Source organism: Pipistrellus hanaki (genome assembly GCF_964339955.1).
Source record: "Pipistrellus hanaki genome assembly, chromosome: 1".
NCBI lineage: Eukaryota > Metazoa > Chordata > Mammalia > Chiroptera > Vespertilionidae > Pipistrellus > Pipistrellus hanaki.
In genome coordinates, this window is record NC_140503.1 from 149,012,996 (window position 1) to 149,040,132 (window position 27,137).

The 27,137-nt window shown below is 39.9% G+C and overlaps 1 protein-coding gene across 3 annotated transcripts in view; it reads left to right on the plus strand.

Moving 5' to 3' along the window:
- Window positions 1-672: 672 nt before the first annotated feature.
- EIF4E (eukaryotic translation initiation factor 4E) overlaps window positions 673-27,137 on the plus strand; it is a 47,705-nt gene continuing 21,240 nt past the window's right edge. The window contains exons 1-2 of one of the 3 annotated variants that reach the window (XM_084895242.1): window positions 673-785; window positions 1,827-1,873. In XM_084895242.1, coding sequence (XP_084751368.1) covers window positions 1,856-1,873 — 18 coding nt within the window. In that variant the 5' untranslated portion in view covers window positions 673-785; window positions 1,827-1,855. Of the gene's footprint in view, window positions 786-1,826; window positions 1,874-2,170; window positions 2,547-21,884; window positions 21,934-26,720; window positions 26,746-27,137 lie in introns of those variants that run through there. The other 2 variants (XM_084895241.1, XM_084895243.1) reach the window with 2 other exon arrangements.

Here is a 27,137-nt window from a genome sequence, read left to right on the forward strand (position 1 = left end):
ACTTCACACCTACTAGAGCTATGCAGACTAGGTAAATGCTTTCAGCAAACATCTGACGAACCACGTAAATCAAAACTTGAACAGGCAGTGGTTTTGAGTTCTTATACAGCCTCAATTATGAGTTAGTCAACTCAAGCAACCATTATGTACTCAATAATAGGTATGACACAGCGCTGCACATCAGTAACACTACAAGCAGGCAGGCACAGGCAGCCTGCTTATACTGATTTTTGGTGTTAACATTCCTAAGCAGCATGGAAAATATTAATAACAATGCTTTCTCATGAGAACATTACAGTGGTGCTCTACGAGATTTCTCTTTTTCCGACTGTGCAGAAGGACATATAGGAAGCCAGCTTGGGGATAAATTCCTAAATGCCAGTGATTGTTGTGAATATAACCCATATTTTCCTGGAGATTAAAGCTTCTCCTGAGGGCGGCTGCTGTTATAAAGAAAAAAATAAAGAAAAAAAAATTGTCTTTTTAAAAATGTATTTCATTTTTTTCTGTCACCATTTATCCACCCTCCACCCTCTTCCGCTTCCACCCCTCCCCCTCCCCAAGGAAAAAAAATTGCCTTGAAACATTAACATTGCACTGGCTTAAATGATCAAGAAACAAAGTAAACAAAAGAAAACTTTAAAGCATTATTTAAACACACACACACACAGCAGGAAGTAGCTGATCCTTAGGAAGGCACGAGGTGGCTCCTTAGGAAGCATTTACAGAGTCTGATGCACTGTCAAAGCCGGTTTACAGTCCTCACCCCCGCACACCCTTGTGAGGTAAGTGTATTATCACCGCGGCTCCTACCCGAAGCCGCGGAGGCCGGGCTGACTCAGTCACTCGCCCGAGGACAGTGAGTCAACGCGGAGTCACAGTTGACCCGGCCTGGCGACGGCCCCGACCGGCCCGGGCTGAGTCAGCGGGGCCGGCGCGGCTTCCCTGCGGGCACCTGGACCCGGGCTGTTCCCGCTCCCTTTGGAAACCACGATAGTGGGGCCGAGAGGGCGGCGCTTGCAAATCATTTTTTTTTTTTGCTTCCACGCCAGACTTAGCCCTGAGCTCTTCCTCTCAGGATCTGGGGCAGGAAAAGCTGCCGGGTGCACCCTCTCCCCCTCCACTCTCCCCCGACCTGTGGCGAGCGGGCACCGTGGGCGGCGCCGCCGGCCCCTTTCGCAGCGATGGCGAGGGACCACCCGCGCTAGCCGAGCCCGGGGCACCCGGGAGGGTCGGTTGCTAACACAACGACGACGCCCCATCGCCGCCGCCGCCGCCGCCTCTTATTGAAACGAGGAGAAAAAAAAAATGGTGGGAAGTCAAAAGAAAACTAAATAAGCACACAGGCCAACTGGTATTGGGACCTCAACTAAGACAAATGAAGCTTCCTTGTGCGTGCTGAGCCTGCAGTTCCCAAAACCCCCCCGGGGAAGATGGGCGGACAGGGCAACAAAGGGCTCGGCAGGCATGCCTGGCAGTGAGCGCTGCGACGGCAGCGACCCGGGCGCCAGGCCAGAGGACTGAAGCCACCCACCGGCACGCGGCTGCGCGCCGCGCGGAGGACCGCGCGCCTTACCCACCGACCACGTGACCAGCCCTTTTTATAAAAAAAAAAAAAATCTCTTTGCCCTTAAAAAAAAAAGAGACAGCGCGAAAGAGAGCGAGAGACTACACTTCCCAGAAGCCTCTCGTCCCCCCGCCCCCCCCACGCTGCCGCAGTCTTGCGCAGGCGCCGCCGAGGCCAAACGGACACGTCCGTCACGTGGATAGTAACCAGCCAACCCGGTTTGAATCTCATTTTTTTCTTCCTCTCGCCCCCCCTTCAGGAGCGGTTGTGCGATCACATCGATCTAAGATGGCGACTGTGGAACCGGTGAGTGTTGCCTTCTGTCCCCACCCCCACCGGGCCCCGCGCCCCGTCCCGCTTCCGACTGCGGGACTCCGCGGGACGGCGTTCCCGGCGCGCACACACCGTGCCTCGCCGCCCCCTCCCCCCTTCCGTGGGCCTGACCTGCCCTCGGGCGGCTGGGGGCGCCCCGGAGGCCGGCCGCGGCGGCGGCGGCGTGGAGCGCACACGTTCTGGCGGGGACCGCGGGCTGGGGGCCGGGGAGGGGGAGGGGCGGCGCGGCGCCTCGCGGTGGCCCCCGCGGGCGGAGAGGGGGGTCCGGGCCCCGCGATGATTAGTGTGTGGGAATCGTCTTCGGGATGGAAGGGCGCTCGGGGCTGGTTCGGAGCGGCCGCCGGGAGCCGCGGAGACAGGGAGGGTGGGCGGCGTGCCGGCCTGAAATGAGATGGAGGAGGGAGCCCGGGCTGCTTTTCCCTCCTCTCTCTCTCTCTCTCTCCCTCCAGCGCTCGGGGCGCCGGTCGCGCGCGGGGCGCCGCTGGACCGGTGGGCCGGGAGCCGGTGGGCGCGCGCGGCGGGAGGGCGCGTTCGGCGGGAGCGGGGCCGTGGCACGCGCCGCCGGGGAGCTCCGGCCTTCGCCGAGCGCATGTTCCTCCGGCGCGCCCGGGAGTTGGCGGGTTTGGCGGCCGGGGAGGCGAGAAAGGTTTGGGGCGGGGAGGGGAGCCCCGTGTCTCGCGGGGAGAGCTCTCCCGAGCGGGGTGCAGGGTGGTGGCGGGGAGAAGGGGGATCACTTTGTTCTCGCCCCTTCGCGCCGGAGCCCGGGCTGTCATGGAGGAGGGAAGGGGGAGGAGCGAGGCCCGCCGCTCGCCGCCCGCCGCCGCGGGTCTGGTCGCCGGCCGGACCTCCCGCCTCTCGCACACACACAGACACGCCTGTGTCCTCCATTCATTCATTCATCTTCTCCGCGCCGTGCGCACGCCGCGGAGAATGCGAATGAGTCTGGATCCCGTTCTGAAGTGTTGACTGCCCAGAACACTTTTTTTTTTCCTTCTTTTTAAAGACATACTTTACTGGAAATAGGAACTTAACTTTGAAAATTAATTTTCCTTTTTTTTTTCTTTTTGATCCATTTTCCTCTCCAGTTAGGCACCATTTTAAACTTATTTGAAGCAAGCAGATCCCAGGACAGAAAGTTTGGTGTTTTAACCCTCCTCCCCCTCCCAAAGGAGAGGGTATCTTGGCCATAGTTTGGGTTTGCCAGCGCTGGCTCCCTGGAACTTGTAGGCCTGCCTGTGTGGCTGTTTAGGAATGTCACGTCTAAGTGACATTGTTTTAAGAGGTATAATGGAGTTTATTAACATCCAGAAATCCTTTTGACACTCTGGAACCAGTTCTAGACCAGGGTTGCCAGATATTTTTGTATATCTAATGCTAGTTTGTGATTTTGGTACTTGTCTGCCAATTTGTTTAAGCTATTTAAAAAACTAGCCATGGGAAAACGATAAATATATATATATTTTGAGGCTCCCCCCCCCCATTACAATATTGATGGAAACTATTACCTTGTTGCCAGAATTTAAGGGAGATTGTCTGCTTGATTACTTATTCTTTTATTGGTATCAGTTTTCATTTATGTTCCTAAAAATTAGATTGACTACAAAACTGTCTCTTAAGTTTCTGATACAATTAGCTGACTATGGGGTATTAATGTTACGTAAGTAAAGACTTAAGAAAAATCTGTAAAATTTTAGCTTAAATTCTTTTTAATGGGTTTTGATATTCACTTCCATATCTGCTTGTCCTACACACTTTACCAGTGTCATTAAAAAACAATTACAGCTGGTAATGTGGCAAGTTAAAACTTCTAAACAGTAACGTATTCTGAGAAATCCCAGTAACATTTAGATACTTTAGATTTTGCAAAATGATGCAGTTTTGTTTCAACAGCACAGAGCTACAGTGTTGAAAGACTATTTTGAGTCAGTAAATATTTATGGATCCTGATTGTAGAACATTGTACCAACGAAGTTATACAAGATGTGAACCTATACCTTGTTTAATGTAAATGCTTAGTGAGCTTAATTCTCAATCAGTAATACAGTATAGTGCTGTCCCAGGATGATTTGGATTCTGCATTTAAATTTGGGGAGCAGTGAACTTAAAAACAAAGTGTATGAAAGTGGAAAGCCAGATTAAAACACACACGCACACACACACACACACACACACACATAATAGTGCAGAAATGTTCATTTTTGGTGAAAATGAAGATTTTTCAGTACTTTTTTTTAAATTATATTTTATTGATTTTGTATAGAGAGGAAGGGAGAGAGAGAGAGAGTTAGAAACATCAATGAGAGAGAGTCATCGATCAGCTGCCTCTTGCACACCCCCTACTGGAGATATGCCCTTGACCGGAATCGAACCCTGGACCCTTCAGTCCCCAAGCCGACGCTCTATCCATTGAGCCAAACCGGTTTTGGCGATTTTTCAGTACTTTTAATGCATCCTTGTCCATAAGTTATAATTTTTGGACAACTTTAAATAGTGGTTTTTATTTTCTTTAAAGCAGCTGATTAGTATTGGTTGCAATTGAGGTATCCCTACTGAAGCCTACAAAGTGTTTATTCATTGCTATTTCAGCTAGCTTCTAACTTTTCTTACTGCTTTTTTGCTGGGCACTTAAAGAACCTTTTTTTTTTTTCACCCTGCTTGTCCCACCTTTCATAGGGGACTTTTTATTTATTTATTTTTTAAATTTTTTCATTTTTTTAATGAAATTATTATCTGTGTACATATTTTAACATTACCGCCCCCCCCCCCCAATACATACCCTCCCTTCATAGGGGACTTTTTATATATGTACATAAAATATCACCCAGTTCTATTTGATATTGTGTGGTTTTTCTCAAGTGTGTGTGTTTATAAGTTCAGTTATATTAAATTTGTTGAGAAATTTGATAGGGTAAATTAAAGGAAGCATTTTCCCTCTTTACAGTGAATATGGCAATATTTTGAACATTGGGGTAAACAATACTCTTCTGTTGTACTTTTGGCATTTGAAATGTGGCTGGATCAAATTAGACTCATTATTAATTGGTGAAGATTGCAAGGCTGCTTTCCCCAGGTGATTTTGTCTCCAGCAGAACATGTTTCTTTTAGCTTTATCTTCATTCTGTATTCTTTATTATTGAGTTTTTTTTAAAAAAATTGTTTTTTCTTTTTAAATTTTTCTTTATTGTTGAAAATATTATAGATGTCCCCTTTGTTGTTTTTTCTTTTTCCCATTGACCCCCTCCACCCCGTACTTGTAGCTCTTTTTAAAGTAAGAGAATAAATTTTATTTTTTAGTTAAACTGAAGGTATATAATTTTACTTGTTTTTACACTGTGTCTCTTCAGTATGTAAAGTTGTACATTAATTTAAAAAGTGGAATTGACTTGGACGGTCGGCTGATCTGTTTCTTTTTTTATCCTTTATAAACATGCTTTGTATTGGAGAGTTTATTAAAAGTAAATAAGGTTTAAGTACATACTGACAAATATGTCATGTAATTCAGTGTTTTTTATTAACCAAAGACTGGTTGACAAGCAGATCTTGCAAATTAATATGCATGTTCTTGCTTCAATGAAAGAACTCAGTATATAAAAATTCATTCATAAAGCAACTAAATGAATCTGATATTTATATTCTAAATTCACTTCATTTTATACTTTAAATTACTACTATGTATAATTGTTTGACATGGAGAAATTCAATTTAGAGATACATAGTTCACACACTAAAGATGTACAATAAATTATGTAAATTTACCCAATTTGGACAGAAATTTTTTAAAAAATATATTTTATTGATTTTTTAATAGAGAGGAAGAGAGGGATAGAGAGTTAGAAACATTGATGAGAGAGAATCATCGATCAGCTGCCTCCTGCACACCCCCTACTGGGGATGTGCCCACAATCAAGGTACATGCCCTTGACTGGAATTGAACCTGGGACCTTTCAGTTCGCAGGCCAACACTCTATCCACTGAGCCAAACTGGTTTCAGCTGGACAGAAAATTTTAAGCAAAACATTTTAATAAAATATTCTGTTTAATTTATATATGGTTAAGAATATAGAAATGCCAACAATCAAGGAACCTGTGAAATAGTTGTAGCAATGGTAATTTCTACTTTTTCTTCCTTGCTACTACTGGAAATTTTCTGGTTCTTCTGGTACCTGTGACTTGTTCTGTCTTTGTCATAGAGACTCTTTTGACAGAGGAAATAAATATGGGTTATAGTCTAATTTAAATATCTATATGACCTTGAAGACTGAACATTCTAAATCTAGCTAAAAAATGTAAATAAGATAACTTATAGAGGTTTTATTATTTTTTCTTTTATTTTTTTGTTTAAAATGTTACATATAGTAGTACATATATCCCCTCTTACTTATAGTGATTTTAATGTTTTAATGCAATGTTCTGAGATGGCAGTTTGTCATTTATGAAGAACTAAATGACATTTATAGTGCTCATGAATACATTGCATGCCGGTGTATCCATGTATACATAGTGTATGCACCTTTTCCTCTCTTTTTTTTTTTTTTTTTAAATACATTTTATTGATTTTTTACAGAGAGGAAGGGAGAGAGATAGAGAGCTAGAAACGTCGATGAGAGAGAAACATCGACCAGCTGCCTCTTGCACACCCCCTACCAGGGATGTGCCCACAACCAATGAACATGCCCTTGCCCGGAATCGAACCTGGGACCTTTCAGTCCGCAGACCGACGCTCTACCACTGAGCCAAACGGGCTTCGGCCCTTTTCCTCTCTTTGCTAGGAAATTCACATAGCTGCCTTTTGATTATCAGTCCTTGGCCATTAGCAAGAAATGCAAAGCTTATGATCCACAATCCTCAGATACCTTTCCCACTCCTATCTCTACCGTAAAAATCACTAGTGTTTCTTCAAAAGTTCCTAATTGTGTCAGAAAAAAAGAATCACATTTACCTCTTACATGCTGAATAAATCACTTCCAGGACCCAAGAATGTAACCAGAAAAGTAAGATTTTTTTGCCCAGTTGGAACTTTAAAAATTTTTTTTTTTTATTGATTTCAGAGAGGAAGGGAAGAGGGAAAGAGAAACATTAATAATGAGAATCATTGATCAGCTGTCTTCTGCACGCCACCCACTGGGCATCGAACCCACAACCCTCCAGTTGGAACTTTTGACATATTATTTCACAGTAACAGTGGGAAGCTGTACTTTAGTCACACTGTGTTCAGTAAGTTTCTGTGGAATTATGACAAATCTAACCAGCATTGGATTTCCAGCAAATGGCTTAATAAAAATGGCCTTTTACAAAAAACACAGTCCGTTATATCTATTTTTAATATAGACAGATCTTTATTTCTTAGTAATAGCTAAAATAAAGCACTTGCAGTATATACTGTCAGGCACCATACTAAATACTTTATACATATTAATCCTTAACAAGCAGCCCTGTGAGGTAGGTAATATTCTTATTTCACAGATGAGGAAATCAAGGCACAAAGAGATTAAGTAACTTTGTGTGACTAACTTGTCCAAGATCACACAGCTAGTAAGTGGTGGGGTGGAGTTCAAACTAAAGCAGCCAAGTTCCAGATATGTGTTCTTAACCATGGCTCTCCAATAGGCATGCAATGCAGCTTGGGAAGATTAATTTGATAAACACTGCACTAGATATTTTGCTACAGCTATAACAGAAAATGTGTGGATATTTGTTTTTAGGCTACCACAATCTTTGGTAACTGAAATACAGAATCATATGAAAATAAATAGCAACTTGGTATCTGCATCTGAGGACTAATCGAGTAGATACTGGTCATATTTTAGTAATTGCTCCAGAACTTTATGAGTAGATTTCTCAAAGTAATTGTCAATTCCTGTCTCCATTTTCTCATTTAATTTCTGGACCTTGTCAATTCAAATGATTTGCCAGTTAAAATATTTTGCTAGTGAAAACAGTAGTACATTAAAAAATTTTTGAGATTATGGAATTTATTCTCTACCTTTGTTATTTTAGTAATTTTGGTGAGAGGTTTGGCAAAGAGTTAAATAGTAGTTGTTTTTTTTAATATATTTTATTGATTTTTTACAGAGAGGAAGAGAGAGGGATAGAGAGCTGGAAACATCGATGAGAGAGAAACATCAATCAGTTGCCTCTTCTACACCCCCTACTGGGGATGTGCCCGCAACCAAGGTACATGCCCTTGGTTGGAATCGAACCTGAATCCGGGACTTTTCAGTCCGTAGGCCGATGCTCTATCCACTGAGCCAAACCGGTTTCGGCAGTTAAAATCTTTTAAGTATTAACTAAGGCAAGATAATTTGATATTTTAATTGGAAACTCAACACAGTTTTTTCCTAATACTCTTAACATCTTAGGATAAATACTTTTTATAAAGTTCCAGCCTCAAGCTTTATTACTATTCTTTAAAAAAAAAAAAAGAAACAAATTCAACCCAAACTAAAAAGTGCAATTCTTTATCTTCAGTAAAACAACTTGTACCTTAAGAATAAAGTCAGTGTATAAGTTATCATCATACACAAATAAATTAAGTATAAAATCAAAACTAAAAGGATGTACCAGATGATTTATGGGCAGTGGTGTAGGGGGGTGAGGAGGATATATATATAATTTTTTTTTTTTTTTCAATTGAACTTATATAGTTTTAAAAAAATAATGCTTAGGATTGTGAAATATCTTGGATTTTGGTTTATAGTATGTAAGTTTTAATTATTTACTTTTAAATTACTAATATATGCACATGGCCTAAAATTTAAATAGACCTTTTTAGCAATTGGTGACACCTATGGTCCTGTTTTCAGAATAATGTTTTAAAATATTTCAAATAAAATAGTTAGAATTTTAAAAGAATTCAATTATATTTATGTGTACAGGAAGAATTGAACCCGCAGTTAACATGAAACATTAAGGATGCTACATGGCACAGGCTAGCCACATATGGCTATTGAGTACTTGAAATGTGACTAGTCCAACTCAGGAAATGAATTGTAGACTCTAATTAATTTAAATATAAACATCAATTGGTTGCCTCCCTTACTGATATATGCCTGACCAGGGATTGAACCTGCAACCTAGGTATGTACCCTGACTAGGAATTGAACCTGCAGTCTTTTGATGCATAGGGTGATGTGTTCCAACCAACTGAAAATCACCTGGCCAGGGCTGCATATTCTTTTTTTTTTAAAGAACATATTGATCCTTTACAGAGAAGAAGGTAGAGGAACAGAGAGTTAGAACATCAAACAGCTGCCTCCTGCACACCCCCCACTGGGGATGTACCCACAACCAAGGTACATGCCTTTGACTGGAATCAAATCTGGGACCGGTTTTGGCAAGGGCTGCATATTCTTTAAAGAAAAAATGGTAGCCAACTATTATGTACACTGTTCTGGGATATTATGATTTTCACCTAATATGTCTTTTAAAGCATTACATATCAACACATAAAGCTTTCTTTTCTGATGATACGTATTACATGGTTTGGTCTTTTTTTTTTTTTTTTTTTTCTTCCATTTTAGCATTTTGGGATTATTATTTAAATGTTCCCCTGCTGAAACCAGTTTGGCTCAGTGGATAGAGCATCGGCCTGCAGGCTGAAGGGTCCCAGGTTCGATTCCTGTCAAGGGCACGAACCTTGGTTGTGGGCACATCCCCAGTGGGGGAGAAGGGGGTGCAGGAGGCAGCTGATCAATGTTTCTAACTCTCTCTCTCTGTAAAAAATCAATAAAATAGATTTTTTAAAAAGTCCTTTAAGACAGAAGGTAGTTTAAAAAAAAAAAAATGTTGTTCCCAGGCACACATGTGGCATAGCATATGTCCTCATTATTACATAGTAACACATACTTGATGCCCAGCGAGAATCTTCACATGTACATGATTTGGTCTTGATCATAGTTATTTCTAGTAGTATATTGATCAATGTTTAGATTATTTCTAATCATTTTCCATTTCAGTGCTCTGATCAGTAACCTTTTTCTCTATATATCCTTCCATACTTGAGGTAATATATCTGTAAGATAAATGTTTTTGCAACAGTGTTAAAAATCTAATAACTCAAATGTTCAAGTAAAAACACTTCTTGTCTTAGCCAATTTTGCTCAGTGGAAAGAGCGTCAGCCTGCGGACTGAAGGGTCCAGGGTTCAATTGCGGTCAAGGCTTGATCCCTGGCCCTGGTCAGGACATGTGTGAAGGCAACCAGTAATGTGTCTCTCTCACATCCATGTTTCTCTGTTTCTCTTCCATTTTCTCAAAAAATCAATGGAAAAATATCCTCAGGTGAGGATTAACAAAACACAAAACAAAAAAAAACTCCCTTCTGTGACTATAGTTGGCTACCAGACTACTTTTTTTTAAAGCTCCTCCCCTTTCAAATTGTGAAATGTTTATATGTAGAAAAATATAAAATACATGTGCATAAGTGTTAGAGTAATATACTGAAGAACCATGTATTCATGATCACATTCATATTTCCCCCCATCCTGACTTCCGTTAATCCTTCCCTTGAATTTTTAAATGGTATAATTACAGTTTAATCCAGTGTTACATGTTCCTTTTAGCAATGTGTTTTAGTTTGAAAACCTAAAAACTTAGGTATGTAAGAAAAGGTTAATAACTGCTAATGTTAGATGAAGTTCCCAAGAGAAGATAAGCTGAACACCTTTTCTGGGTTATTGCTTGGCATTCATTTCCTGGAATTTCTACTAGAGCCCCTCTTGGGGAAACCAGTGTGCAAGATCATGAACGTGTTCTGAGAAACAAGACTCCACAGTTAGTTATCTGATGGGGCTGTGGTATGGGCTAGCTAATTAAACTTCATTCAGGAGCGTGGTCTGTGGGAGTGAGCTGCTCTATATATTTTAAGAGTTAGGTAGTTAGGTTAAAGATATGAAACTCTTAGCTGTTCCAGGGAGCAGGGCATGGAGGAAAGAAAGCTTCATGAACACTGGTTAAGTATAGATAAAAGTTCAGGTCAGGAAATAGGCTTTTTTTTTAAGGGTAGAATAATAGGCATCTTTGTCACAGCAGCCTTATCAAATGAAGGTAGCTTGAATCACATTGCTCTAAACTGTACCACTATTCTCTATATCTGGTGCATGCCTGTCTGTCTTGGATCTCCTTTTATTTTTTTCCTGATTCTCTCTCATCTGACTTCTTTGTTGGACCACTTCATTTTCTGTGCTCCTTTTGTTTTTTTGTTCAGTTGGGTGGATCATATCTCCAGTAGTTTTTGAAAATAGTTACCAATGAGAGTTAAAGATTTTTGAGACCTTACATCTGTCTAATTATATATCTGTAGTTTGGTTGGGTATAGCATTCTTTTTAAAAATATATATTTTTATTGACTTAAGAGAGGAAGGGAGGAGAGAGAGATAGAAACATCTGTGATGAGAAAGAAACATTGATTGGCTGCCTCCTGCATGTCTCCCACTGGAGATTGATACGGCAACCTGGGCATGTGCCCTTGACCAGAGTCAAACCCGTGACCTTAGGCCGATGCTCTACCCACTGAACAAAACCAGCTAGGGCTGGGTGTGGAATTCTTCTCTTCAGAATTCGAAGTCATTGCTTCATGGCCAATTTTGGTTGTGGCTGTTGATTTCTGATGGCTGTTTTTGTTTTTAAATTGAACCAGTTCTCTTTCTCCCCAGAAATTTGTAGACTCTTTCCTTGTTCTTATTTCACAATGACAAATGACATGTTTTATTATCAGTATTTTTAATGTTTTTATTGATTTTAGAGAGAGAGAGGGAGAGAGAAACATTAATCAGCTGTCTCCTATATCTGGGACCAGAGCCAACTCACAACCTGGGCATGGGACCTGACTGGGAATCTTAACTGGCCACCTTGCAGTGCAAGGGATCACGCCCAACCAATGGAGTCACACTCACCACGGCTAGTATGAGCATTTTTATTGGTTGTGCTGAGTACTTATTAGACTTTTTCAATATGATATATTTGCAACTCAAATTCATCACTTAGACATTTATTATCACTTTTGATATTATTTTCTTTTTTTTTCCTCTTGGAAACAGTTATATAGTATATCTACTGGACTGGTTCCCTGACTATTGTTATTTTTATTTTTTATTTTTATTGGTTAAGGTATTACCGTACCAATGTGTGGTTATCTCCCCCATTTGCACCCCACCCCAACCCCCAGTTAACCTGGCTTAAAAAAAAAATTAAATCTTGCTCTCAAATTCCTTCTCTTTTGCTTTATTTTTTGGGAAATTTCATTTATTTTCCAACATTTTCTGCCTGATATTTTAAATTTTCAAATGTTTCTCTCTATCTATATCTCTTTCTCTCTCTCTGGTCTTTTGAATTTTTACTTGTATGGTTTCTTAGAATTGTTACGGTTTCTTATAATTTTTGTATGTATACAAAATCTTAACTTATTCTTTTGAAGGATACAGGTATATTATTTTTTATATTTTTTTAGATACATACTTTAAAAGGCATTTTCTTTTTTTGTTGTTTCCTCTACGTTGCTTATTTTCTTTTTATTTTTGAACCCATATGGCAACAATCCTAGTGCCTTGGAGTAGGGGGAGGGGAATTCAGGAATCTATTTTGCAAAAAAGTCTCATAGAATTTTCTTTAATTATGCTCTTCTTTCACTACCCTTTTCTAAAGATGCTGTCAGCTGCTTGACTTGAAGGATCTAACTGTGCACATTGATCAGTTACCACTTATCCTCCATCTACATTCCAGCTCTTTCTTTTACCCTGCTCTCCCCACAGTTGTCGTCTTAAAAGAAGATTTCTTTACTATAGTTTCAGTGGAATTTTGAGAGGGAACAAAGTTAGAGTCACTCATTTATTCAAACATTTGAGTGCCTGGCATATGACAGGCCCTCTTAAGTGCTTAACCCAGCTCTCTGTGGACCTTTACAGTTACTGCATTATTGAATAGAAAAAACATAAAAAAGTTACCATGACATTTTAGAAGTAATTTTTTGTTGCATTTTGATTTTAGAATACAGTGTTACACGTTTTATAGAACTAGGCAAAAAGTACCAAGAATAGTAAACCTAGCAATTTGCCTCATTCATGTAGCAAAGTGCCAGTGCCTTCACGTGGACAGGAATTATATATCTAACAAGTAATTTGCTGTATCCTATTCCTGTCTAATAAAAGGGTAATATACAAATTGACCCTAATGATGGAATGACCGGTTGCTATGACACCACTGACCACCAGGGGCATGCCCTCAATGCAAGAGCTGCCCCCTAATGATCAGTGTGCTTCCACAGGAGGAGTGCTGTTCAGCTAGCAGCTGGCTCATGGCTGGCCAGTGCAGCGCTGGTGGCGGCGGGAGCTTCTTCTGCCTCCGCGGCAGCACTAAGGACGTTCGACTAACAGCTGGAAAGATGGACATCCCCCAAGGGGATGACTGAGAGGGCACAGACTGCACTGAGAGGACCCCCCCTCTCTCCATACAAATTTTCATGCACTAGGCCTCAAGTTCATAAAAGCTATACACCTCTATTGAGGAATACAAAGGAAAACTTTAATAAAGAATCACAATTTACTTTTGAAAAAGATTTATTATTGGGAAGATGTTAACTATTCTTGAATACCTAAGTTCAGTAAAACTGAACCAAAAAGCCAAAATCTTTGCAGGTAGGTTGGGAACTATGCTTTATGCTGGATTCCACAAACTGACCTTTAGGCTATTTTTGTGTAGCCTAATAGCTAAGAATAAATGATAGAAAGATCACCAGCCTAAAATATTTACACTCTGGTCCTTTATAGGAAAGTTTGCAAACCCTTGCTTTATAAAATGATTGTGAGGTTTATTTGAAAGAATAAGTAAATGAGAATTGGCGGAAAATTGCTGAAAAGGAAAAGGGGCAGTGGGGAACTTGCTGTACAACAAAAAAAGCATTACTGAACAAAGTTAACTTTTAAACGTTATATTGATGGATTTGGGAACTGACATCATTGGAACAGAGGGAGCAGTCCAGAATATACTCAGGTATGTATTTGGGATTCAGTATAACTTTGTTGTACCAAATTTGAAACATTTAGATAGACATGAGGAAATTAAATAACAGTAATTTCAATAATGAGGTGTCCTACGGTAATAATTTGCTCTACCTGTTTGTAGATTCTTTTTTTCTTACTTTCCCTTTTAAACAGACTTTATTTTTCTTTCCCTCTTTTTTTTTTTAATATATTTTATTGATTTTGTACAGAGAGGAAGGGAGAGAGATAGAGAGTTAGAAACATCGATGAGAGAGAGTCATCGATCAGTTGCCTCTTGCACACCCCCTACTGGGGATATGCCCGCAACCAAGGTACATGCCCTTGACCGGAATCGAACCCGGGTCCCTTCAGTCCCCAAGCCGACGCTCTATCCATTGAGCTAAACCGGTCCCGGCTCTTTCCCTCTTAAACAGCAGGTTTAGGTTCACTACAAAATTGAAAGTGCAGAGGGTGTTTTACAGTATACCTCCTGACTTCCCCTCCGTCCCCCCATGCACAGTCTCTCCATTATAAATATCCCATACTGGTAACTCTATTCATTTTTTTGAGGAGCTTCCATACTATTTTCCATAGTGGCTCTTGTAGTTTACATTTCCACCAGTAGTGAATGTAGGTCCTCTTCTTTCACGTAAGTTTGTTTGGCTTTTGAGTTCTTTCCAGTTGAGCTTTTCTTGTTTGTACTTATGTCCATCCTTCTTCGAACACTGATGAAATCTTCCTTGAAAACAGTTGATAGCAACTTAGCATGCTTTCTAATGGAGCTGCTAGTTTATTTAACCTCATCAATGTTCTTTTAATACTTATGACTAGTTAAAGAGTTGTACAACACTATCCCTCGTTGCAATTCTTTGAAGATGCCACTGTTTGTCTTTGACATCTGCCTTGACGCTGCATATCATTTCCCATTCATGCTTCTTATTAAGCTGTTTTCTTTTTTCTAGTCTCTTCTGCTTTAACATTTTTTTGTTTCTTTTTCTAGCTCTTTGTTTTTGACCCAGATCAGTGGGTTTACTTTTAGGAGTTTTTGTTCTTGTTCGTTTTTTGTTAATCCTCACCCCAGGATATTTTTTCCTATTGATTTTTTAGGGAAGAGGGGAGGAAGAGACAGACACACATCAATGTGAGAGAGACACATCATTTGGTTTCCTCCCGCACATACCTTGACCAGGAATTGAACGCACAACCCTTTGGTGCATGGACTAATGCTCCAACCACTGAACAACACTGGCTAGGGCAGGAGTTTTTGGTTAATGATTTTATTTTTTTTTATTTTAAAAAATATTTATTTTATTTATTTATTTATTTATTTATTTATTTTACAGAGAGGAGGGGAGAGGGATAGAGACTTAGAAACATCAATGAGAGAGAAACATCGATCAGCAAGTGATTCCTCAGGGATTGACCCCTGATCTTTTCAAGAACAACATTTCCATAATTAAATTGGGACTTTGTGTTTTGTTTTGTCTCCTCTCCCCCCAAGAAAAATAATCTTAAATATAATAATGTTGTATGCAATAAATACCAATTATTCAAGAAAAAAATCTTACTATAGTAATATTACATGCAATAAACATTTATTTTAAGAATAAAAGGATTTTAAGTATATTACCAAAACTGTACTAACATAGTATGATATCACAAAAATTATAGAAAATATTAAAAATCTGCAAATAATAGATTGTTTTCATTATATTCTAGTATATATCCCCCCCTCTGGCTCTATTTTTGTTAATCAGTTTATGTTGTTCGTTATACTCCACAAATGAGTGAGACCATATGATGTTTATCTTTCTCTGGGTTATTTCACTTAGTATTATGGTTTTAAAGTCTATTTTGTCAGATACAAGTATTGCTACTCTAGCTTTTTTTTTTTTTGAAATTTTTTTCCCATCCCTTCACTTTCATCCTGTGTGTGTCTTTTGTTTTGAGGTGGGTTTCTTGTAGACAGTATATAATTGGCTTGTGTTTTTGTATTCACAATGGGACAGGTTAATATTTTTTATCCATTTATCTACTCTACACCTTTTGATTGGAGCATTTAATCCATTTACATTTGGGGTTATTATTGAGAAGTACTTAGAGCCATTTTAATTCTGTATTGCTGGTTTTCTCTGTTTCTTCTTCTTAGCAACCACATTAGCATTTCTTATAATGCTGGCTTGGTGGTGGTGAACTCTTTTAGCTTTTTTTTTTTTTTTTTTGTCTGGGAAGCTCTTTATTTAACTATTTTGAATGATAGCTTTGCTGGATATAGTAATCAAGGTCTCAGATCGTTGCTTTCCATTACCTTGAGTATTTCATGCCATTCCCTTCTGGCCTTTAGAGTTTCTGACGAGAAATCAGGTGTGGTGTCAGTCTTATGGGAACTCCTTTGCAGGTAACAGTTTTCTCTTGCTGCCTTTAAGATTCTTTATTTTAATTTTTGGCATTTTAATTATAAGTCTGGGCATGGATCTATTTGGGTTTTTCTTGTTTGGAGTTCTCTGTGCCTCCTGAACTTGTGTGACTTTCCTTTACCAGGTTAGGGAAGTTTCCTACCATTATTTCTTCAAATATGATCTCTATTCCTTTCTCGCTTTCTCCATCTTCTGGCACACCTGCTATTGTAATATAGCACCTTTAAGCTGTCCTCCTGTTTTTTAATTATTTTTCTTTTTAGTTCTCTAAATGAGTGATAATTTCAACTCTGTCTTCTAATTCACTAATTCAGTCTTCAGCTTCTAATCTGTTGTGTATTCCTTCCAATGTGTTCTTTATTTGTACTATGTCATTCTTTATCCCAGACTGTTCTTTTTTTATGTTTATTATATCTTTTTTTATACTGTTCAGTATTTTTACCATCATTACTCTGAACTCTGTATCAGATAAATTTCTCTGCTTCATTTATCTCTTCTGGAGAATTCTCTAGTTCTTTCACTTGGGGGTTGTTTCTTTGTGTTCTCATTTTGGCCACCTGTTTGAGTTTGTGACTATGAATTAGGTAGATCCCCAATACCTCTCAATCTCTACTGCAGGACAGTGTCAAATTCTGTTTATGACTAATTAGATGAGGCAAAGACTTAAAGCCTTCAGAGACTGTCTAATCGATTCCCACTTGAATTTCCCTCAGGTGTGGCAAAAGTTTTTCCAACAGTATGTGGGGCCATTGCTTCTGCCTGGAGGCTAATAGTTATTTTCGTTCTCCTAATGGTCCTCAGACACTCCATACTGTGGGGCAAAGTATTTTTCAATACAGAGTTCAGCTGTCTTCCCTTGAGGCAAAACTGCCTGGATAGCAAGTGTTAGTCTCTATGCAGTCTCCACTTTCTGTTCTTGGTCATCAGGGTTCTCCTCAGCTAGTCTTCAGTTGATTATTCAGGATGTTCTGTATTTTAAATGTAATTCCAGTTTGGTCATGGGAGTGTGTCTGTGTAGCATCCACATACTCTGCTACCAATTTTCCAATAATTTTAAACACAGCCCAATTTGTAAAAATCATCAAAGCTCCTCTCGATACCTCAGGATTTTTTGTTCAGATGATATTTTACATTAGTTGGAAAGAATATTAGAGAGTACTGTCTTTAGAATCAAAATTGATACATAGGGTCTCACAATCCTATGCAAGTAAAAAAATTTCCTCATATGAGCAGCAATTTAAATTTAAAAGGCTTGGCCCTGGTCAGTGTGGCTCAGTTTGTTGAGCCTTTTCCCATGTACCAAAGAGTCGCTAGTTCATTTCCTGGTCAGGACACATACCTAGGTTGTAGATTCCATCTCCTGTTGAGTCATGTGCTGGAGGCAACTGAGCCATCTTTCTCTCACATTGATGTTTCTCTCTCTACCTCTCCCTTCTTCTCTCTCTAAAATCAGTTTTAAAAAAAAAAACAAAAGGTTTGTATTTAGCTAAGTCTCCATGTGCTCTTTTTCTACTTCAACTTTTTAATTTATGGCACAAAGGTTACCATTTTAATCCTTTGTTTCAGAGTAGGAAGAAGACCTGCAAAGTCCACAGGCACACGTTTCTGATGAATGGTGTTAGATTAGCTGGTATTTCTTTACAGTAGACATATTTGAAAACTAAGAACCAAAACAATTGATTAATTGGGGTAATATTCAGTGTTTACAGCAATTTTTTATTCCTAAGAAGGCTGGTGAGACTGTCTACTTGTTCTTATGTAGTATTTAATTATACTAATTTAATATTGGAGATGCTGGTTGTGGGGAGAAATCCATCCTTTGGTAAAAAAAAAAAAAAGAGAGAGACCTGGTGACTGAGTGCTTGGAAATGGAAAGAGTAAATTATTATGAAGTTTGTTTATATATCTTGTATTAAATTTTTCTCTGTAGCAGAGGCTTTTATTTTACACTTACATGTATTTCTCAGACGTTTGTTCACAGACATTTAGTACGCTGTCTTGGCATAATAAAATAAATTCACTATAATTAATGTTTGGCACTTTTTTTAAAAAAAATATATTTTATTGATTTTGTACAGAAAAGAAGGGAGAGAGATAGAGAGTTAGAAACATCGATGAGAGAGAGTCATCGATCAGCTGCCTCTTGCACACCCCCTACTGGGGACATGCCCGCAACCAAGGTTGACCTTGACCGGAATCGAACCCGGGACCTTTAGGTCCCCAAGCCGATGCTCTATCCATTGAGCCAAACCGGTTTCGGCTGGCACTTACTTTTTTTCTACCAATGGAATTTGTGTATGTGTTTGGACGGGAGGGTGAGGTATATTATTTTTTTTTTTTTAGATTATTGGCAGTGACATGTACTTGCACTATAGTGAAGGTGTTGAGCTTCAGGTTGTGGTATACAGTTACCAATATACAGTTACCAATATGTGCTGTATATTGGTAACTGTATAATTTGCTGTACATCTTTCAGTACTTTTGAGAGTGAAGGAGGGTTCAAGTAATAGTAGTAGTAGTAGTAGTGCTAGTAGTAGTAATAGTAATGATAATATTGATAATGCTGAAGCAACAAACAGGTAAACAGGGGAGCATATGGTGATTCTTGGCCTTGAACACTGACAGTCCTGGATTTAAATGTGCTCACAGCTAGGACATGTTAACTTCCTAGGGCTTAGATTTAAAGAGGGGAGAGAATAGAATTGTAAAGACTGAATATCTTATATAATAAAAGCCTAATATGCCGAGTGTCATGTTGTCTGTTCAATCAAAGCATAATAATGCTAATATACTAAGGCCATTCAACTCCTTGGTATTACGTGTACTAACTATTAGGGGGCAGACAGTTGACTGGTTGACCAGTTGCTATGATGTGCATCGATCACCAGGGGGCACACACTCTGAACGTTAGGTTAGCTTGCTGCTGGTGTCTGGCCTGTTGGGACTGAGCAAGATGGGGTGGGCACACCCTGAAGCCCTCACACAGTCCCTCCCTGGCTGGCCAACCTCCCAGGTCCCTCTCCAGCCCCGATTGTGCTGGTGGGGTCCCTTGGCCTGGCCTGCACCCTCTTGCAGCCCCGGACCCCCTTGGGGGAGGTCAGAGAGGCAGTTTCGGCCCAATCCCACAGGCCAGGTCGAGGGATCCCACTGATACATGAATTCGTGCACTGGGCCTCGAGTGTTAAGATAATATGTACTACTAGAGACCTGGTGCACGAAATTTGTGCATGGAAGGGGTGTCCCCTAAGCCCAGTCTGCACCCTCTCACAATCCTGGCTCCTAATCGCTTGCTTGCCTGCCTGCCTGCCTGCCTGGTCACCCCATGCATCCTGTTCTTCAATAATTTGGTTGTCCCTCACTAACCCCCTTCCTGGCCTGGTTGCCCCTCACAGCCTGCTTGTTCAGTCGTTTGGTTTTTCCCTCACTAACTCCCCTGTTGGCAGCCATTTTGTGAGGGTGTGAGGGTCAATTTGCATTTTACCTCTTCATTATATAGGATGTTAAAATGTATGTACGTACTAGTAAAAATATGTAGCATCTTCATTGATAGTTTGCTGCTTAGTAAATGTTGCCTATCAAGTGAAAACTCATAGTATGGTTGAAGTGTGAGAATTGGTGTTACCACTTTAAAAATCATAAAGGCATCCTTTTCAATTCTTTTGCTAACCCTTCTGCTCGTTATTTTATGTCTTTATGTATAGTGCCTTCAGTTTACTGAAATGTTGGGTTTGCAACTGCAACTGTCATTTTTCAACATGGACATTTCTATTAATACCCCAGTGGTCTTTCCAATCAACCAAAAGAATAGTGATGTAAGGAAGGGGGAATATAAGACAGTGCTACTGGAAATGGGTTCCCATTAGTATTGTTATTCATTATTTGGTGCTGTGATGTTGAACTTGCCCAAAATTATACAGCTGTGAGTGACAGCTAGGATTCCAACCTATTGATAGGTACTAAAGAGTATGTGATCTAAACCAGTGTTTCTTATACTCTGGTAGTAAACTAGTTTATTTTTAAGCTATTTCCAATCTAATGTTTCTGTAAAGTAGGATAGAGATGAAAAGATGCATTTATGGTATAAAGCTGAATTTGGTATTATTGGATTCTACAGACATAAAGGTACTGTCAGGTGACTAGAAAACTTTCTAGATATTTACTTCCTACTTCTATAATTAACCTGGCTATTATAATAAAGAGGTAATATGCAAATTGACCCTCACGCCCTCCCACAAGATGGCGCCCTCATGTGGTCAAAGATGGCTGCCACAAGATGGCTGGCAGGGGAGGGTAGTTGTGGGCGATCAGGCCAGCAGGGGAGGGCAGTTGGGGGTGACTGGGCCAGCAGGGGAGGGCAGTTGGAGGTGATCGGGCCGGCAGGGAAGGGCAGTTGGAGGTGATCAGGCTGGCAGGGAAGTGGTTAGGGGGTGATCAGGCTGGCAGGCAGGTGAGCAGTTGGGATCCAGCAGTCCTGGATTGTGAGATAGATGTCCCAGATTAGAGAGGGTGCAGGCTGGGCTGAGGATCAATCCCCTACCCCAAGTGCATGAATTTTGTGCACCAGGTCTCTAGTCTATATACACACATATACATATATATATGCGCGTGCACACACACACACACATACACACACACATATATATATATATATATATATATATATATATATAAAGCCTAAGTGAACATTACAACTGAACGACCAGTTGGCCAGTCACTATGATGCACACTGACCACCAGGGGACAGATGCTCAATGCAGGAGCTGCCCCCTGGTGGCCAGTGTGCTCCCATAGCCAACCTGTGGCTCCTACCCCTACTCGAGCTCCCCCATTAGCCTCAATTGGTGGGGGTTGGCTGGCAAGGGGAAGGGACCACAGGAGGTTGGTCTGCAGGCCCCCCTGATTGCCCTGATTAGGGGGCCGGCTGAACAACTTACCAGGGTCCTCCCTCCTGGCTGCCTGGCCCCCAGATAGGCTTCAGTTGCTGTCCAGGCTGAGGAACATCACCCATGCATGGCCTCTAGTAGAAAATAACCAGCAGAAGTCTGTGGACCACACTTTTGAGCTACTGCTTCAAACCTTTATTAGTGTCAGGAGAACAACTTATTTTTCCATACTTCAAATTAAGGCTTAAGTGATGTTCTAGCCTTTGGAAAAAGTCCTGAAAGTTCTTAGTGAATATATTTGTTTAGTGAAGTAATAGAGGACACAAATTGGGTGTCCTGAGGGGAAGTTTCATTATTTCTGGAAGAGATAAGCTTTTGGGTTGAGGGTGGGAGAGAAATTGAATGTTCATAACCATAGAAAAACAACATACCATGGTTTTGGAATTTAAGCCGTGTGGAATTTAAGCATGGTGAGAAGAAGAATCTAAACTTTAGTCTGATGTGTTTTTTTTTTTTTTTTTTTTTTAAACCTATAGGAATTATTCTAGATTTGGGAGCTGTCTAGCTTTTATGCTATTAGGATTGTTCCACAAAGTTAATATGCCTGATACATGTGTTGATTTTTTGCAGAATGTAAAAAGCTACCCGAGATTCTTTGCAATTGACTTTGAAACTTGTCCTACACTTGCTCAATATTTTTCTTCCTCTTTAGTTATCTTCTGTTGCTATGACAGCTACTGAACCCCAAGACCACTAAATTGTAAGACTGTAAATTTTTATTTTAATCCCATAAACTCTGCCAATCCATTTAGACTGGAGGTCTTTTTCTTTCTCATCTGTATTTAAGCACTTTGACTTGTCAGTATTGGCTTCTGTAGCTCACAGGATGGAAGGTACTTTTAGCCTGACCTTTGAGGCCTTTTATAGTCTCACTCTAGCCTGCCATTCTAGCTTTGTATGATTTCAAGAACCCTTCTTTCAGTCTTACTGGTGCTTTACCATCTGGATAAACACCCTGCACCATCTCATGACTTGAACCATCTGAAACGTGTTATACAATGGTGTTTCAAGTGCAGGTTCTCTTTTGAGTAAAAAATGTATTTGGCCCAGCTGGTGTGGTTCAGTGGTTGAGTGTTGACCTATGAATCAGGAGGTTATGGTTCAATTTCTGTTCAGGGTACCATGCTCAGGTTGTGGGCTAGAGGGATTTGTGCAAGAGGCAGTAAGTCAATGATTGGCCCTCATCATTGATGTTTCTTTTTCTCTCCAATCCCCTCTGAAACCAATAAAAATATTAAAAAACAAAATAACGGGTTGTTGAAATAACTAGATCTAGTCATTATAAAATATGACCTAAAAGAAATTTTCTACTGAGAAGTTATGCCCTTTTATATGGTTTTTAAGATTAATCTCATTAACAATTTCTGCCATGATTTCTAAATCTTACTAGACTTGGTGTGTGCCAGATGAAGGAGTATTTTCAGAGAGTACTTTAGTATTTTGCATCCTATCTTGGAAACAATTGGCTATTAGAACGTTTTTGCTTTAGTAAGAGGGCTTGAGAAATTTGTGTAAGTCTTAAGTGTTTGAACATGAGACTATTAATGTGTAGATAGTAATGTAAAAAGCTTATTAACGAGGAACATCAATACTAACAGTTTTAGGCTTCAAATGATGAAAAGATAATTATCAATAGTTAAACATTTTAGAGTGTTTTAGAGTATTCAATTTAAAATGTAGCATTCTCCTATATAATAAAAGCATAATGTGCAAATTGTCCCCTCCACTGCGAGTTTGACTATTACTATGACGTGTGGAATATGGCAGGTGGGGTGACATGGCACTTGTTAGAGGGTGGCAGTGGAGGTGCTGCCTGTTCTATTGGGCCTCGAAAAGAACGGGACCATAGTGGGATGGTGGAGCAGGTGTGAATTGGTGGGTGGTGCCAGGCCAAGGCGGTGTGAGTAGGGCCTGATCGCCCTGCTGATGTGACCATCGTCCATTACAGAGAGGGCAAATACAATATTAAAATGTTTATTATTTTCCTTACAATGTTCATGAATCTGTGCACTGGGCCACTAGTGCACAGATTATTAAATATAGTTTAAATATTAAAAGTGAAAATTGAAAGACTTTAATTTGGTATACTTAATTGATGGCTACATCCACATATTAAAAATGAGAACCTATTTTTATTTTAGCATATTCTTACTAAAAAATAAACACTTTTAAAATTCTAGGAATTTTCCTGTCAAGTTTATTACTTACTTTTAGTTTCTATGTGTCCATTGACTTTTGATATTATCTTAGTCTTCTTCCATCATTTTCCTAATGGTGAAAAGTTGAATAACAGAGTGACATTTTGGGCCCCATGAAACTTGGATTTATTCATGCTGTAATTAAATCATTGTTTTTATGTGCCTCTGATGTAAAAAAAAAAAAAAAAAAAGAAAGATATAAGTGAATGCTGTGACTTCTAATGAGGATTTTGAATTTATGATTAAATTTTTCTTTATCATTTGTCTTTAAACTTTAATAAGAGACATTTCTTAACTTTAGCTTTTACTCTCACACCCAATGTTGCAAATCTGTAAATGTCCAACACTTTGGCAGGATCATCATTATTTTAACCCCCACAAAGCATTGTTAATAGTCTTTTATAAATTTTCTACAAAACACTGTTAATAGTCTTTTACATTTTTACTCTTTCCAGTGTTCTCATTATTTTGTACTTAAATGCTCCCATCTGGAATTTTTTCTCTTTAGCATGATCCTAACCCCAAACCTTTGGTGGTTCTCTTTCTTTGGGGTGTGTGTCAGGATCTGTTTGTGTGAATCTGCATTTATTTGTTTTTGAAATACATATATTTGTGAATTCATGCACGTTAAAGGGGGATTAATTAGAGGAAATATTTTAATATTGCTACTAGCCCTTTCTCTATAATAGAAGTGTCAGAGATGAAAGAAATTAGTAAAATGTGTATGAAAATCTTAGTCCTTTCAGTGTCTGGGACCATGAGACCCAGACCTGGCTGCTTCTGTCCTCTCCCCTCCCCCCCAGTTGGGCTAGATCCAGACCTGGCTGGTCCCACCCTTGTCAAGCCCCACCAAGTGGAGGGGGGTGGTACAGACTCAGGTCTGCTGGGGTGAGGGCTGCTGTCTGAGGTCCCCCAGCCTGAATCCTGGCTGGGGGTATGCCTTGAGGTACCCCGTCAAGCCCCAATGGATGAGGGATGTGGCCCAAGGTGCCCTGTCAAGCCCTACTGGGCTGGGGGAAGGGGCGGGAGGTGAGCCTAATGTCTTTCAACCTGGCAGGGGGAACAGCCTGAGGTCCCTCTTCAAGCCCCATTGGGAGTGGGACACAGCCTCAGGTCCTTGCTGATTGCTTGTTAAGGCTTGTTAGGGAACTCATCCTCTGCTGTGGGTACAGCCATCTTGTGTTACGGAAACCACCTCTGCTGTAGGCACCACCATCTTTGTGGCAGAGTGGCAGTCAGTTTGCATATTCCATCTATTATATAGGGTATAATTTTAAAAATATATTTTTTTCAGAGAGGAAGGGGGAGGGGGAGAGAGATAGAAATATCAATGATGACAGAGACTCATTGATTGACTTTCTCCTGCACGCACCCTACTGGGGATCAAGCCTGCAACCGGGCATGTACCTTTGACTGGAATAGAAGCTGGGACCCTTCAGTCTGCAGACCGACACTATCCATTGAGCAAACCAGCTAAGGCTGAAGATTTTTTGTTTTTTTAAAAATTATTATTTCTTAAATTTCTTTATTGATTAAGGTGTTAACATTATGTGTCTTTATTCCCCCATTTACCCTCCCTCCACCACCAATCTCTCCCACTCATGCCCTCACCCCCCTGTTGTCTGTGTCCATTGGTTAGGTTTGTATGCATGCATACAAGTCCTTTGGTTGATTTAAAGGATATTTTTACTAGGCAACAAATTCTAGGTTGACACTTTTTTCTTTCAGTACTGAGATACCATTCAGTTACTTTAGGATTTCATAGTTTCTATTTGAGAAGTTAGCTATTATTCTTAATTGTTCTCTCTGTACGTGTTCTTTTTTTTCCTCCCTCCTGACTACTTTTAATATTACCTCTTCATCTTTAGTTTTCAGTGGTTTGAGTTTGGTGTGCCCAGTGAAGTTTTATTTGTATTTATACAACTTCGAGTTCCCTTAACTTTTTGAATCTGTATCGACTTTCTGATGAGATTTGGTGAATTCTGTATTGTTTCTGTCCCATTCTCTTGCCCCTTGTCCTTGAACATATTAACCATCCTCTAGCTGTTTCTTTCATCTTTTTAAAAATAATGTTCTTATTGATTTGAGTGAGAAGAAGGGAGAGAGGTAGAGAGGGAGAGAAACATTGATGTGAGAGAGAAACATTGATTGGCTGCCTCCAGCACATATCTCAACTAGACAAGCAAAACATTTTTTTTTTAAGTTTGTGTGGTTCAGTGGTTGAGCATCAACCCATGTGCCAGAATTCGAAGGTTTGATTCCCTCCCAGACAGACATGTTCAGGTCACGGCTTCATCCCCTGTAAGAAGCTAGCATAAAGCAGCAGATTGATGTTTCTGCTCTCTCATCCATGTTTCTCTCTCTCCTTTCTCTCTAAACTCACTAAAAATAATTTTAACAAAACAATAAAGTAACTAATGATCAAGACATTAAATTGTCAATAGAAAGACACTCAGGCATAATTCAGATAATGGATTTAGAAATATTTAAAACTATGATTACCGTTTCCCCGAAAATAAGACGGTGTCTTATATTAATTTTTTCTCCCAAAGTTGTGCTAGGTCGTATTTTCAGGGGATGTCTTATCTTTCCATGCGCTAGGTCTTATTTTCGGAGGATGTCTTATTTTCTGCGAAACACGGTACTATGATGAAATAGGAGATGTGGGAAAGGGGTTAAAAAAAGTGTTTTAAAAGGGACTTGAAATTTATTAAAAACAACATTTAAGTAAAGCTTGTCTGGATGGCTCAATTGGAGCATTGTCCTGTAGACCCAAAAGGTTTCAGGTTCAATTCCTTATCTGGGCACATACTTAGGGTTAGGTTGGGAGTTCAATCCCCAGTTGGGGTACGTAGGTGAGACAACCTCACATTGATGTTTCTCTCCCTCTCTAAAATCAAATAAACATATTGTCGGGAGGGGATTTTAAAAAAATCTACTCTTTATCCAAAAAAACAGATATGGAACTGCTAACTATAATGTCTGAAATTAAGAGCTTATTGAATGAGTAACAGACTGAACTCAGCAGAATGTAGAATTGGTGAAGTCAAAGATAAGCCAAAAGATTCAAACAAACAGAGAGGGAGGGGCTAAGAATAGATGATAAAAAACAGATGGGCCCTGGCTCAGTTGGTTGAGCAATGTTCCCCAGTATTGAAGGGTCACGGGTTTGATTTCTGGTCAGGACGCAAACACAGGTTGTGGGTTTGGTCCCTGGTGGTGCGTGTATGGGAGGCAACCAATCGATGTTTCTCTCTCTCCCTCCCTTTCTCTCTTTCTTTCTCTCTAGAATCAATGAAGGAACATATCCTCAGGTGAGGATTAAAAAAAAGAATTTACTCGGATAAGTTAATCAAGTTCTTGGGTGTAGCACTGTGATCATTGGCATTTCAATTGTGAGCAAAATGAACACAGTCCCTGCTATGAAGTGTCTTTAGACTAGTTCCTGGGCAGGTCACTTTGTTAAGAAAAATGAATTTTGTAAAATATGTACTTATTGCCTCTCTGCACAGATCTTTTAGATGACGCATTTCTGATTTACATAATCTTTTGTCACTGAACCTATATTGTTTTGCTACTTCAGTTTAAGTCTGATACCAAATGCTTGCTGCACTGTGTCCCCTGTACTCCCCTTTTTATGTATTAGCTTCCAGTGACTTTCCTTGGCTCTCTGTTTTGTTGACACAAATTTGTAATAGGATGAAGT